We start from the raw sequence: 16,113 nt of genomic DNA, 5'->3' as shown, positions 1-16,113 counted from the left end.
AAATAATTGAATAATTGAATGTTTCTTAATATTGAATTCTTATAAAGAATTTTATCAACAAATTTTTAAATAATTGAATTTTGTTGACGAATTTCAATAAAATTTTTAAGAATAATTACATTCTTCGAGGAATTTGATAAAAATTGTATATTAAAAATAATTGAATTATATTATATTTAAATAATTGGATTCTGTTAGAAATTTTTTTTTAAAATAGTAAATTTTGGAAAGCATTGAATTCAGGAAGATTTTTAAAAAATAATTCAAATTTTACCAAGAATTTTATTAAATTTTTTGAAAATAATTGAATTTTTGAAGAAGAATTTTATTATTTATAAAAATAATTGAAATTTTGAAGAGAATTTTTTTTTAATTTTAGAACATATATAATTGAATTTCTGCAATCATTTGTAACTTCTTCAAAATTCATTTTTTTTAGTATTTTTAATTAAAATTCTTTTATAAATCCATTATTTTTAATAATTAATTAAATATTAATTAAAAAAGTTAACTAATTTCAGAAGAATTTGAATTATTATAAAATTTTTCAAAAATCTAAGTTCTTTAAAATTTCTAATAAAATTCATTCAAAATTGAAATTTTGTAAAATTTTAAATTAAAACCTTTTAAAAATTAAAAAAAAAAGTTTTTTTATTTATGAAAATTGTAAACGCAACTCTTTCAAAAATTCAATTAATTTTGAAACATTTAAGTAAAATTATTCATTAATTAATTTATAAATCATAATTTCATGATAGTTCTTCAAGAATTAAGTCATTAAAAAAGAAATTTTTATCAGAAATAGAATAATAATGAAATAGAAATAAATAATAAGAAACAAAATAGATTTGAAAATTCTCAAGTCAAGTAACCTAATTTTGCGTTTCTAGACGGTTATTTGTAAAAAGGTAGATTTGTAAAAACAATTATTTCACAAAATAAATTCTGTTCTGCAATAAATACAAAAAAATCAAATTAAAAATATTTTCTGCACAAACATAACATAAAAATAATTTTTGGTGTTATTGATTTTCACCTTTTGAACGTACTATTATTTTTTTTGTGTATTTAGAAATATCATATTGTTCAAAAAGATGGTATGACACACCTACTTATAATTTCACAAGTAATTTCGAACAAAGAAAACAAACGAAAACGCTTTTCAAATATTCACCAAATACTTTGTGAGTCGAAAACTTGGGAAATTTCATATAAGTTATTTGTTTAACAATGACGTTAGCGCCAACAAGTGTATTTTCTTAATCTAAAAAAGATTCCTCATACATATAAGTAAATTTCAAGTATCAATAGATATAAAATATGTTTACTATGAAAATTTTTTAAATTTACTTATTTAGGTTTAGAGAGTAATTTCTTTTACGTTGATCTCCATGATTATTGTATTAAATTATTCATACACTGAAAAAAATTCGGTCGAAATCTTTAACTACTATTACCTAGTTGAGTTGAAAGTTGTCAAATTAATTACTTTTTTAGTTTTACTAACAATTTTTGTGTAGTTGATTTTACTACTTTGAATATAGTTGAAGAATAATAGTTTATATAACTAAAAAAAGTAGTTAAATTGCAAAAACAACTACAAAATCTAATTACATCAACTAAATTCTTAGTTCTTTTTACTACTTTCGGTAGTAAATATAAATTTTTAAATTCAGTTGAGGACCTATTGAATCACTCAGGGTAGTTAAAAAGTAGTCAAATCTACTAGTTTTTTTTTTGAGTGTATAATTTTATTACTTCTTAAATTAGCTTATCATCGAACAATTAAAATTATCATCTTATCTCATTTTTTCAATTATCATGCATTCAATTGCGCAATTTCTGTATAAATGTCAATATCATATAAGTGCAATATTATAGAATCAATCCTTATTTTTTTTTTGGCTTTTATCAGTTCGAATTCGAACCAAATGAAGTCAGGATTATAAATATTGATATTATTAATAATAAATTAATGTTTATGTGAATTAAATTACGAAAACTATAAAGAATTCTAATTTAGTAGAATATTTATTTGTCCGAATTTCAAATTGGACCGAAATATTTCGACGCGAATTTTAAAATTGACCAAAAATAATAATAAGTAGAATTAATAAAAGTGGTAAAAGTAAAATCATTAAAGTAAAAATAATAAAAATAAAATTAAAAATTAAATAAAATACAACAAACAAGTACATTTATCAAATAAAAAAATTAGAATAATAATCTATATGAACAAATCTACAGAACTGGTCGATTTTCACTTTTAAAGATAAAAATTTTCAAATTGATATAAAAACCTTTTATTTATGGTTAATTTTCTATTCAAAATTTAATAATTAAGGGGACGTCGAAGTCGCCTTAAAACAATGTATAAAAAGAGTCAACTTTCGGCACACTTTTCTAAAAAACTATTTATTCAATTGACTTTGCTTTTGTTCCATTCCTATGTTTTTACGTATATCTCTGTTTATATAACTCAATATAGTGTTAAACTATTCGATTCGTATCTGGAAACCTTATAAATTTAAAAAAAAAATCTTAAAATCGGTTCATTTGTTTCAAAGAAACATGACCGAAAGATAAGAAAACAAAAATTTTACGGGAGACTTAAATTACTAAAACTAAAGAAAAACTCATGATATTCAGAAGATAAAACACTAATTTTGACGCAAATTTAAAAAAATATAGCAATTATGAAAATTTATTCCATTCTTTACGATGACTGATATACATTCATAATGAGTCCACTGAATTTATAATGAAACATTTTTCGTAGTTTTTAATTTTTAGACATTCAGACTTCGCACTCGAGAATTAAATTTTAAAAAAGTAGTAAAAAGTAGCTTTCAAACTACAAAAAGTAGTAAAAAAAGTAGCTATCGAAAAATTAAACTTGACGACCAAAAAAAACTCATTTTAGACACTTCACAAAACTGACAAAAATTACATTCCATATTTTTTATTTTCCTCACTTTTTCCTAATTTATATCAAAAATATTTACTTCTCTCTTATCCTGATAATACATTCAACTCCTGCAACGAATTTTATTATTCATCAAAGAATTTACATATTTATAAAAAATAATTTAATATTTGTCAAGAATTTTATAAAAATTTTTCAATAATTGAGTGCTTGGATACAACAAGGGGACGTACGCTCGGCGAGCCGCTTTAAAGTCAGTCAAAGGTACCGTAAAGTGTAAAAAATGAAAATTCAAAATTTTGAATTTTGAAAACTGCCATCTTATAGGAAATAAAAATGCGCATCTTTTTTTCCTTTGAAATTTCTTTGAGTAATTAATATTTTTATATGATAATGGAAAAAATGTGATTAATTTTCAATGTTAAATTTCATTGAATTTTAAAACATAAATCGTCGTATCTCCGACAAAAATGAATGAATTCTTTTGATTTTTGGTATACAAATGCATTTGGACCTATAGAAGACGACAATATCACGAAAATGTTAAAAGCAATTAATTGTTTATTGATTTTTAATTGTTAATACTGACCGGTCAAAAATAATTTTTTCTTATCTTTGGCTGCAAAAAGTATGCGGGGAACTTTAAAATTCAAACAACTTCCAGTGAGACATTTGTTTATTACGATGTGAAGAAGTTTTCTGTAAAATTGCAGAAAGATTAGTTTTATATTTACAGAAATACAATAGTTTTAAGAAAAATGCTCGCGCCGCCAACGATCCCTACCGCACAGATTTTAAGGTTAGTTGCACGGTAAAGTTTTATTTATGTATAAATATATGTGTGTAATATTTGCATTGAATTATTTATTAACTATTACATACTATTTATACAACATAGCTATAAACTTTTTTAATAATTTTGTAAAACATTATGTGTATGAATATAAATATTACAAATAATTCTAGCAGTATTTAATTAAATTAAGATTAATATCTGTGTTAAAAGAAATGTTTTTATTTTAAACATTATTAAATTTATAAAACGTTTTTAGATGTTAATATTATTGTTTAAAAACTAGGAAAAATTTTTATTTTAAACAATTTTTGACAATTGTGATATTTTGAACTATTATATTTTAATAGATATTATTAGATTATACTAGATTCAACATAGTATGTAATTAAAAAGGACATTAAGTGTTGTTGCAGCATATTGAGTAATAGTTTTAATACATTATAGAGTCGATAAAAATTGAGTTGTAAATAAACGATATACTAACAAAAATAAATATCCAGAAATAATCTTAATTTAATTAAATACTGCTAGAATTATTTGTAATATTTATATTCATACACATAATGTTTTACAAAATTATTAAAAAAGTTTATAGCTATGTTGTATAAATAGTATGTAATAGTTAATAAATAATTCAATGCAAATATTACACACATATATTTATACATAAATAAAACTTTACCGTGCAACTAACCTTAAAATCTGTGCGGTAGGGATCGTTGGCGGCGCGAGCATTTTTCTTAAAACTATTGTATTTCTGTAAATATAAAACTAATCTCTCTGCAATTTTACAGAAAACTTCTTCACATCGTAATAAACAAATGTCTCACTGGAAGTTGTTTGAATTTTAAAGTTCCCCGCATACTTTTTGCAGCCAAAGATAAGAAAAAATTATTTTTGACCGGTCAGTATTAACAATTAAAAATCAATAAACAATTAATTGCTTTTAACATTTTCGTGATATTGTCGTCTTCTATAGGTCCAAATGCATTTGTATACCAAAAATCAAAAGAATTCATTCATTTTTGTCGGAGATACGACGATTTATGTTTTAAAATTCAATGAAATTTAACATTGAAAATTAATCACATTTTTTCTATTATCATATAAAAATATTAATTATTCAAAGAAATTTCAAAGAAAAAAAAGATGCGCATTTTTATTTCCTATAAGATGGCAGTTTTCAAAATTCAAAATTTTGAATTTTCATTTTTTACACTTTACGGTACCTTTGACTGACTTTAAAGCGGCTCGCCGAGCGTACGTCCCCTTGTTGTATCCAAGCACTCAATTGATTTTTTTCCACTAATTTTATGCTAATTCTAATTTGAATAATTGAATTCCTGAGAAATTTTTATTATTTATGAAAATATAATTGATTTTTACAAAATTTTTTTAAATAATTGAATTCTGTTTGGAAACTTTATGAAAATAGTAGATATTTGCGAAAAGTTTTTAAAAACAATATTTAATTTTACAAAGAATTCAATTACAATTTTTAACAATAATAATTGAATTTGTGTGTGGTATTTCATTAAATTTTTTTTTGGAAAATAATTGAATTCCTAAAAAGCATTTTAATTTTATTATTTATGAAAATAATTGAATTTTTACGAACGATTTTATTAGAATTCTTTTTAAATAATTAATTTCGAAGAAAAAATTTATTACTTTTAAAAATAATTGAATTCTTGTGATGAATATTGTTATTTATGAAACTAATTGAATTTTGCAAAGAATTTTATCAAAATGTCTCAAAATAATTGAATTCTTTCGATGAATTATTTATGTAAATAATTGAATTCTTGGAAAGAATTTTATTAAAATTTAAAAGAATAATTGAATTATTACAAAAAAATTTAATTAAAATGGTATTTAAAATAATAAATTGATTTCTTACGAATAATTTTATTATAATATTTGAAAATAATTGAATTCCTGTGAAAAATTCTAAAATTTTTGTAAATAATTAAATTCGTCAAAAGAAATAAAAAAAACATTCTTTTAAATAAGTGTTTTTTTATGAATTGGAATTAAATTTTTAAGAATAATTATTACACTTCTCGAGCAATTCCTGTAAAATTGTATTAAAAATAATTGAAATCTTGCGATGAATTATATTGTGGGATTGTTAGGAATGAGTGTCAAGTTTACTTCTCAATTTATCAACAGTTTATTAATTAACAACAACAGAATTTACACTGAAAATTTACATTAAATAAAAAAGTGAATTCGTATAGGAAAAAGTTGCTCGTGTGTATTTCGGTTACTACTCGTGTTGGTCGAATCGCTCGGAAAATTGAACTGTGTGTCTGTAAAGAAGACGGGGCTTCTTATAGCAAGAAAACGTATTAAAAATCATTTAACAGCTATTAAAAATTACTTAAAACTAAATTTAAGGTAACTCAGATGCATGAATGACATTCATGCAATAGTAGACTAAGGGCGAGACGAAACACGTTAAAAACCTATTAAGTTGGCGACAGGGCTGATTTTGCGACAACCGAACTATTGAGTTTACCTAGGCTCATAATAGGTGATTAAATACAAATTAGAAAGCGATCAATTGAGCGAGTACTTACATAGCAATACGAAATTCAATATTATATGTAGAAATAGTAAAAATAGAGAATTGAAATGAATATAAAGAAAAGAATCATTTTTTAACTGAAAATTGTGCTGCCGCTACAGTACCCCCCTGCTAGTGGTTAACGATTACGAAAAACCACCCTGCAGGCGGTCAGGGAAGCGTACGCGTCTGCCAGATCTTGTAGAGTGTGGTACTGAAACTTCCTCTCGTTCTGGTGGTGGTAACTGCTCTGTGTTTGCAGCCTCCTGGCTGCTGGTATCTGGAGATGACTGGATGTTGGCCTCAGGATCACCAGCCAAAATATAAGCTGGTTTCAGACGGTCTATCGAGACATTAACGTCACGACCATTGATGTTGACGAGGAAGGTTTTCTCGAACCTTCGGATGACCTTGTAGGGGCCGTCGTAGGGCTGCTGAAGAGGTTGCTTAGGAGAATCGTGTCTTACAAGAACTTGCCCAGTTGTCGCAAGGTCCTTGAAGACAAAGGTTCTCCTAACTCCATGGCGAGATCCTCCAGTAGGCTTGATGTTCCGTAGTTGTTGTTGAAGAGCAACAACAAAATCAGCTGGAACGGAAGAGTTGTCGAAGTTGCTGCTGTTGTCCCCCAGGAATTCACCAGGGAGGCGAAGAGACTGACCATACACTAGGTCAGCTGATGTTGCTTCGATGTCGTCTTTCCACGCTGCTCGAATCCCAAGCAGCACAGTTGGCAGCACCTCAGTCCACCGGTTGGTTTGGTGGCACATGATTGCTGCTTTCAGCTGTCGGTGTAGCCGTTCTACCATTCCATTGGCTGAAGGGTGGTAAGCCGTTGTGCGAAGATGAGTTGTACCTAATAAGCGATTGAGTTGCTTAAATAAGTACGACTCAAACTGGCGTCCTTGGTCGGTGGTGATCCTCAGCGGGGTTCCAAATCGAGCAATCCAGGTGTTGTAGAATGCTCGAGCAACAGTTTCAGCTTCCTGATTTTCCATGGGTATTGCTTCGGGCCACCTAGTGAATCGATCAACCATGGTGAGGCAGTAGCGATGTCCTTCAGATGATGGCATGATGACGATGTCCAGGTGGACATGCTCAAATCGAGATGACGGTGGTGAGAAGTTGCCTACTTGAGATAGGACATGGCGTGAGACCTTTGATTTCTGACAGTTGATACAGCTGCGAGCCCAATTCCTGCAATCAGATTTAATCGACGGCCATACGTAACGCTGTGTTACGAGCTTGACCGTAGATTTAATTCCAGGATGCGAGAGGTTGTGGATGGTGCTGAAGGCTGCTTTCCTGAATTTTTCTGTGATGTAAGGTCGTGCTGACCTAGTGGATACGTCACAGAAAATCGAGACATCTGCATCAGGAATCCGAATCAGCTTCAGTTGGAGGGAAGAATCTGCATCCTCCAGGATTGTCTTCAGCTCCATGTCGTCACGTTGACTGGCTGCAAGAGCATTGTAGTCCAGGATGGTTTCAATTGTAGAGATGCGAGATAGGGCGTCTGCTACAACATTATCCTCTCCAGAGACGTGGCGGATGTCGGTTGAGAATTGACTGATGAATTCCAGATGTCGAAACTGACGTGGAGAACACTGATCACTCTTCTTCTGGAACGCATAGGTGATGGGCTTGTGATCAGTGTAGATGGTGAATGACCGTCCTTCGACCATATGCCGGAATTGCTTGATGGCCAAGTAAATCCCCAGGAGTTCACGGTCGTATGCTCCGTACTTCGTTTCAGCTGGACTCAACTTCTTGGAAAAGAAGTTCAAGGGTTGCCAGCTGCTATCGATCAGCTGTTGCAAGGAGGCTCCAACAGCGAAGTCGGAGGCGTCGCAGAAGATGGCCAGTGGTGCGTCAGCATCAGGATGAGCAAGCAAGGTTGCCTCAGCGAGACTCTCTTTGCTAGCTTCAAACGCCTTGATGGAGTCTGGAGTCCAGGTAACTGGAGCTTTTCCTTTTAGGTTCCCCTGCAGCAGATTGTTGAGCGGCGCCTGGACCTTGGCTGCATTTGGAAGGAAACGTCTATAAAAGTTAATCATTCCAAGGAACTTACGGAGCTGCTTAACTGTTTCCGGGCGAGTGTAGGCACGGATGGCATCAACCTTGTCTGGCAGGGGCTTGGTTCCTGCAGCTGAGACCAAGTACCCAAGGAATTTAACTTCAGGTTGGCCAAATACGCATTTGGCTGGGTTGACGATCACTCCGTACTTCTTCAGTCTCTCGAAGATGATCTCCAGGTGTCCCAGATGTTGCTCAGGTGTCGCAGATGCTATCAGGATGTCGTCGATGTATACGTAGCAGAAGTCCAAACCCTGGAGCACTTCGTCCATGAAGCGTTGGAACGTCTGCGCAGCATTCCGCAAACCAAAGGTCATGAATTTGAACTCGAAGAGTCCAAAAGGTGTGGTGATGGCTGTCTTCGGGATATCCTCCTCGGCGACCGGGATCTGGTTGAAGGCTCGAACAAGATCTATGGTGGAAAATATGGTCTTACCACGTAGAGCATGTGAGAAGTCCTGGATGTGCCTCATCGGATACCTATCAGGGAAGGTCCTCGCGTTGAGAGCACGATAGTCGCCACACGGCCTCCACTCGTCCCCCTTCTTCGGGACCATGTGCAGTGGTGATGACCAGGAAGCCTTCGATGGTTGAGCAATCCCCAGCTTGACCAATGTAGCGAAGTCAGCCTTGGCAATTTTCAGTTTGTCGGGAGCAAGTCGTCGTGGCTTTTGCGCCACAGGTGGTCCAGGAGTTGTCAGGATGTGATGTCTCGTTGAGTGCTGGACAGTCCGAGTTGTTCCCTCCGGACGAGTTATTTCCGAGAACCGCTGCAGAAGCTCGTGGAAACGTGATGACCCAGTGATGGTCTTGATGCTGGAAACCTCGCACTCAATCACCTCGCCCTGGGAGGTAAGATGAGTGACTTGGTCGAGAAGCCGTTGTTTCTGCAGGTCCACCAGGAGTCCGTAATGTGCCAGGAAGTCAGCACCGATGATCGGTTTTTCCACGTCGGCGACGACAAATCTCCATGTAAATTGGCGACGCAAACCAAAATTTAAATTTAAAATTTGCGTTCCGTAAGTTGCGATAAGTGTCCCGTTAGCCGCGAAAAGTTCGTAAGTTGATTTCTCACGAGGTTGAGGAAGTTGCACACGCGGAAAGACACACAGATCAGCACCTGTGTCGACGAGGAACCTTATCCTTGAAGATTCGTCTGTTAAAAATAGTCGGCGCGATTTACCGGGAGAGATGTCGTTGGCCGACATTAACGACTTCCCGACTCGTTTTCCGCACTAGAGAATTTGCAAGGTTTCTCACATTTTTTAGCGTCTTTCCCGAATTTCCAATGATACCAACACATATCACTGGATCGTTGATGTCGATTTCGAGAGTGTGATCGAGATCGAAATTGTGATCTTGAGTGAGAGCGATCTCGTCCTCGCGACACTTGGTTCACTTCCAAGGAGGCAAACTTCTGGAGCACTAGCGCGAGAGACTGTTCAAGGCTGGCAAACCGGGCCTCAAACGATGTTCCCGTAGTGGAACTTGTTGTTGCGGCCGAAACAGCTGTACGTGTTTCCGCAACGTTGCACAAGCTTCCGTAAGCTTCCGCGACAGAGTCGGCGATCTCAGCTCGTTTGTCCAAGGGAAGGTCCCTGTGTGCTGCAAGCATGGCCTGCATGTGTTTCGGCAAGCGCCCGAGCCAGAGAGTCTGCAGGACATCCTCGGGAAACTTATTTCCTGCCAGGTTGCGGAGATGACGTAAAAATTGCGTTGGTTTTCTGTCACCGAGCGGTTCGTTTTCTAGGAGACGGCGAGTATTTTGTTCCTGAGAAGTACCCATGCGCTTGATCAGTTCTGATTTGAGAAGCTCGAAAGTTCGTTCGGGTTTTGGTTTGAGCAAAACGTCACGAATTTCCACGGTATATCGCGGGTCTAAGGCACTAAGCGCGTGACCGAATTTCGTTGCATCTTGAGTGATGCCAGCTGCATCAAAACTACTCTCGAGCAACAAAAACCATAACTCGGGATCTTCAGGCATGAATACTGGCATTTTTAACGCGATTCTTTCGATCGATTCGTTGCTCGTTACACCACTTGTCATTTTGATTTGTTAGAAGAAAAAAAATGAATGTCAAAAAATGAGAAAGAATGTCAAAAATTGTCACAAACTCTCAGTGTCACGAGTAAATTTTTCACTTTGTCGACTATTTTCGTATCACTTGATTGTCACTTGACCGTCACTTTGTTGTCACTTTTTATCACTTAATTGTCACTCTGTTGTCACTTGATGGTCGCTTTGTTGTCACTTAATTGGCACTTTGTTTTCACTTGGTTGTCACTTTGTTGACACTTGATGGTCGCCTTGATGTCACTTAATTGTCACTTTGTCCCACGAAAAAATACTTTAAAATCACGATCACGTCGGGGTCACCAATTTGTGGGATTGTTAGGAATGAGTGTCAAGTTTACTTCTCAATTTATCAACAGTTTATTAATTAACAACAACAGAATTTACACTGAAAATTTACATTAAATAAAAAAGTGAATTCGTATAGGAAAAAGTTGCTCGTGTGTATTTCGGTTACTACTCGTGTTGGTCGAATCGCTCGGAAAATTGAACTGTGTGTCTGTAAAGAAGACGGGGCTTCTTATAGCAAGAAAACGTATTAAAAATCATTTAACAGCTATTAAAAATTACTTAAAACTAAATTTAAGGTAACTCAGATGCATGAATGACATTCATGCAATAGTAGACTAAGGGCGAGACGAAACACGTTAAAAACCTATTAAGTTGGCGACAGGGCTGATTTTGCGACAACCGAACTATTGAGTTTACCTAGGCTCATAATAGGTGATTAAATACAAATTAGAAAGCGATCAATTGAGCGAGTACTTACATAGCAATACGAAATTCAATATTATATGTAGAAATAGTAAAAATAGAGAATTGAAATGAATATAAAGAAAAGAATCATTTTTTAACTGAAAATTGTGCTGCCGCTACAATATTATTTATGAAAATAATTGAATAGTTGCTAAGAATTTTATTAATATTTTCAAAAATAATTGAAATTCTGAGATGAATTATTTAAAAATAATTGAATTATTCCAAAAAATTTTATAAACATTGTTTTAAATAATTAACTTTTTCGAAATATAATATAATAAATATTATGAAAATTATATTTTAAATAATTGAATTCTTGTGGAAAACTTAATTTGTGAAAATAATTGAATTTTTCGATTAATTAATTTAAAATTGTATTAAATATAATTGAAATTCTCTGACTGGGTTTTATTAATTATGAAAATAATTGACTTCATGCTTAGAATTTTGTTAAAAATTTTTATAAAAAATTTAATTTCCATGAAAAATGTTATTATTAGTTAAAGTAATTGAATTTTTGTGAAGAATTGTATAAAAATTTTGTTAAATAATTGATATTTTCGAAATTTTTCTGAAAATGCTATTCTAAATTAATTGAATTCCTGTGAAAATTGTATTATTTATGAAAATAATTGAATTTTGGATGAATTTTATAAATTTTTTTTAAAAAATTGAATTGTTTTGCAAAATTTTCTGAAAATATTAGATATTGAAAATAATTGAATTTCGTATACTTTTTGAAAAAAATTGAATCGTTTTAAAGAATTTGAATATATAATTTTTGAACGTTCTTTAATATTCACAAACGTTTTCAATTCGATATATTTCAATATGTAGATGTGCTCCTAAAACAGACTAAGTAGTTGTTCACGGTCAAGTTTAAGGTGCGATAGTCGCATTGTAATTTTTTCTCTATTTCCAAAGGCACATTATTCTAAAATAATTTTAAAAATTTCTACTTGATTAATTAATAGCTGCAAAAAATATAAAGTTCTAGAAATTGTATTATTTAAATATAATGAGTAACGCTATAGTTTCGCAACAAATACCAATTCTTTATAATTAAGAGCACATCTTTTTTTAGCCTTCAATACATTCTACAGTAAGTAAATTATAATTTATACAAATTGTTTCGTTCTATGCCAATTAAGTTATACTCATAAAAATTGAAACTAGAAATTTTATTTTTTAAATTAATTAACTCTATTTAAGCCAAGTAGACAAAAATTTATTTTTCTTAGTTCAATAAGTACCTAGAGATTTTCTGAAAGTAGTAAAAAAATATGAAAATAATTAATAATATAAAATATGTACTTTTAAAATAGAAAGATATATGTGACGAGACTTTAATAAATAATAATATGACATCGACAAATTGAAAAAATGTGCAATTGAACACATATGACATTTCGAAAAACAATTTCAAAAGATTAGATAAAATGATAATTTTAATAGTTCAATAATACGTTAAATAGAAGAATTAACAAAATTATAATTATGTGTACATATCTCTTTTACATTGCTGACATAAAAAATATCTATTACACCGATTTTCTAATTTAAATGCCGTTAAATTAGATATAGAAGTGAAAAAATGATATCTAAAATTATAATTATCAGGTTTTGAAATTATTTTTTTATCACAAATTTTTACACACACTAAATAATAATAATAAAAGAATTTTATAAAAATAAAATTTCCGTAATAATTTTCCTCTATGGCAATTTATAAATTCGATCAAATCACCGTTAGAAATAGTGAAAAGTCGTGAGTAGTCATGCGCCTCGTTTGTTTTCCAAGAAAAAAAATTCCATGTAGCTAATATAAATTCTACAATATGAATACATCTTAAATTGACGACGATTTAATTGATTCTAATTAGAGAATGGTCTTTTTTCACATAAAATTGTTAACATTTCTTTAATTAATGAATCTATTTCAGTAGAAAAAAACAAGTAAAATTTAAAAAAAAATATTAATATTTCCTGCATTTTGATTTAATGTTCCTTTTTAAAATTGTGAATGGCTTTATTAATTGTCCAGTTATTTTATATAAGATTAACTTTTCTGTGCCATTAAAAGTCATCAAGTAAATACTACTTTTTTAAAGTAAAATATCATAGAACGGAATATTGAGCGAATTCTGTATTTTCAAACGAATATGTATAGAAGAACTTTATTACTTTTAAAAATAATTGAATTCTTGTGATGAATATTGTTATTAATGAAAATAATTGAATTTTGCAAAGAATTTAATTAAAATGCCTCAAAATAATTGAATTTTTGGGGATAATTTTGTTATTTCTCTTTAATAATTGAATTCTTTCCAAGAATTATTTATGTAAATAATTGAATTCTTGTAAAGAATTTTATTACAATCTAAAAGAATAATTGAATTATTTGAAAAGAATTTAATTAAAATTGTATTAAAAATAATTGATTTCTTCTGAACAATTTTATTAAAATATTTTAAAATAATTGAATTCCTGTGAAAAATTCTAATAATTTTGTAAATAATTAAATTCTTTCAAAGAATTTTAAAAAAACATTTTTTTAAATAATTGATTTTTTTGAGGAAATGAAATTAAATTTTTACGAATAATTACACTTTTTGAGCAATTCCTGTAAAATTTCATTAAATTTTTTAAAAATAATTGAATTCCTAAGAAGAATTTTATTATTTATAAAAATAATTGAATTATTGCGAAAAATTTTATTAAAATGTTTAAAAAGAATTGAATTTCTGTGAAAAAATTTTTTTATTAGTGAAAGTAATTGAATTATTGTGAAGAATTGTATAAAAATGTTGTTAAATAATTGATTTTTGAAAGTGATGTTCTAAATTAATTGAATTCCTGTGGAAATTTTATTATTTACAAAAATAATTGAATGGTTTTGCGAAATTTGATGAAAATACTAGATATTGGAAATAATTGAATTTCGAATATTTTTTTTGAAAATAATTGAATTATTATTATCTGTTATTATTATACAATATAAATATTGTATAATTATTATTATTACAAAAATGTATTTAATAAAAAAATGCCTACATATTTTTTCGATCGTACAAATATGAGAAGAGGAAGTCAAATAAATGTGACGTAATTTTTAAGGGGGAGAAGAGGGGCCCGGGAGAATGAAAAAAGCAAACAAATGTTAACATGATTTATAAACGACTTCAAATATAAAGTTTGCAGTAACTCTATATGGTATATATATATTTTTGATATACATAAATGAAGGAGAAATATTTCTTAAAATCAGCACAAAAAATATTACATTTTCACGTACATTTTAATATAAAGTATAATTTTTGTCAAAAAAAGTAGTTAAAAATCAAATAGTAGCGTACGTTGGATCGTTTTTAAATATAACTTTTACATTCCAGAGGAAAAAATTAATATTTCAGAATTGTTACGAAAAAAAAATAAATACTTGTCGCATTTTTGCAACGTTGCAAACTTCAGACACGTAAAATTAAATTGTTCGATTTTTTAAAATTGAGATTAAAAAAAAACTTCGAAAAAATCAACTATTTGACAAAATTTTTATGTCAATTCTTCACAATAATTCAATTACTTTCACTAATAAAAACATTCTTCATGGAAATTCAATTTTTCAAAAAATTTTTTGATAAAATTCTAATCAAGAATTCAATTATTTTCATTAAGAATAAAACTCATTGAAGAATTTCAATTATTTTTAATACTATTTTAAATTAATTAATCAAATCGAAAAATTCAATTATTTTCACAAATAAAATTTTTCACAAAAATTCAATTATTTAAAATAAAATTTTCATAATATTTATTATATTTTGAAAGAATTAATTATTTTAATCAATGTTTATAAATTTCTTATAAAATTTTAATTTTTTTTAAAAATAACAAAATTTTAAACATAAATAAAATAACATAAATAAAATTTTCCACAAAAGTTCAATTATTTGAAATAAAATTTTCATAATATTTATTATATTTCGAAAGAATTAATTATTTTAATCAATGTTTATAAATTTCTTATAAAAAATTCAATTTCTTTCAAAAATAACAAAATTTTCCACACAATACTTTTTAAACATTATAATAAAATTTTTCGCAATAATTCAATTTTTTTCATAAACAATAAATAAATTTATTTTTAAGAATTAAATTATTTACAAAAAATATTAGAATTTTTCACAGGAATTGAATTATTTTTAAATATTTTAATAAAATTTTTTGAAAGAAATCAATTATTTTAAATACAATTTTAGTTCATTTTTCTTTTAATTAAGTATTCAATTTTTCTTTTAGATGTCAATAAAATTCTTCCAAAGAATTCAATTATTTACATAAATAATTCTTCGAAAGAATTCAATTATGTCTATAAATAACAAACTTATTCCCGAAAATTAAATTATGTCTATAAATAACAAAATTATTTCCGAAAATTCAATTATTTTGAGGCATTTTAATAAAATTCTTTGCAAAATTCAATTATTTTGATAAATAACAATATTCATCAAAAGAATATGAATTATAAAAATGTAATTTTTTCCAATACTTTTAATAAAAATACCCGATTGTGCATAAATAATTATAAATAAACATTTTTTTAAAGCATAGTTTATGTTTTGATCGTTTTGATTTTGATTTATAGGTTATTTTTTACACGAGTCGTTAACACCGGAAGAACATCGAAATCAAACACTGTTTTGGTATTTTGCTATAGAAAGTATTCATTAACTGTGTAATTTACTCTTAAATTTATTTATTTAGAAACTAAATTGAAATTTATAAAATAATTTAGAAAAGCCGAATTTTAGTAAAAAATTTATGGCAAAAATAACCATTTTAATTTGCGTAATTTACTCTAGAGTTACTTATTTTTTGAAAAATAACTGTAAATCGCTATTAGCAACTAAACGTTA

General features: G+C 28.9%; 2 protein-coding genes across 2 annotated transcripts in view; both read right to left on the bottom strand.

The window, feature by feature from the left end:
- The window catches only part of LOC122512346 (spectrin alpha chain), a 65,022-nt gene that overhangs the window by 47,900 nt on the left and 1,009 nt on the right, over positions 1-16,113 (bottom strand). The window lies entirely within an intron of this gene.
- Positions 9,572-10,411, bottom strand: LOC122512266. The gene has a single exon (XM_043628005.1). The coding sequence runs from the start codon at positions 10,409-10,411 to the stop codon at positions 9,572-9,574; it is 840 nt and encodes a 279-aa protein (XP_043483940.1).

This window comes from Leptopilina heterotoma, unplaced genomic scaffold, assembly GCF_015476425.1.
Source record: "Leptopilina heterotoma isolate Lh14 unplaced genomic scaffold, ASM1547642v1 Lhet_97, whole genome shotgun sequence".
NCBI classification, from domain to species: Eukaryota; Metazoa; Arthropoda; class Insecta; order Hymenoptera; family Figitidae; genus Leptopilina; species Leptopilina heterotoma.
This window is presented reverse-complemented; position numbering and strand designations above follow the sequence as displayed.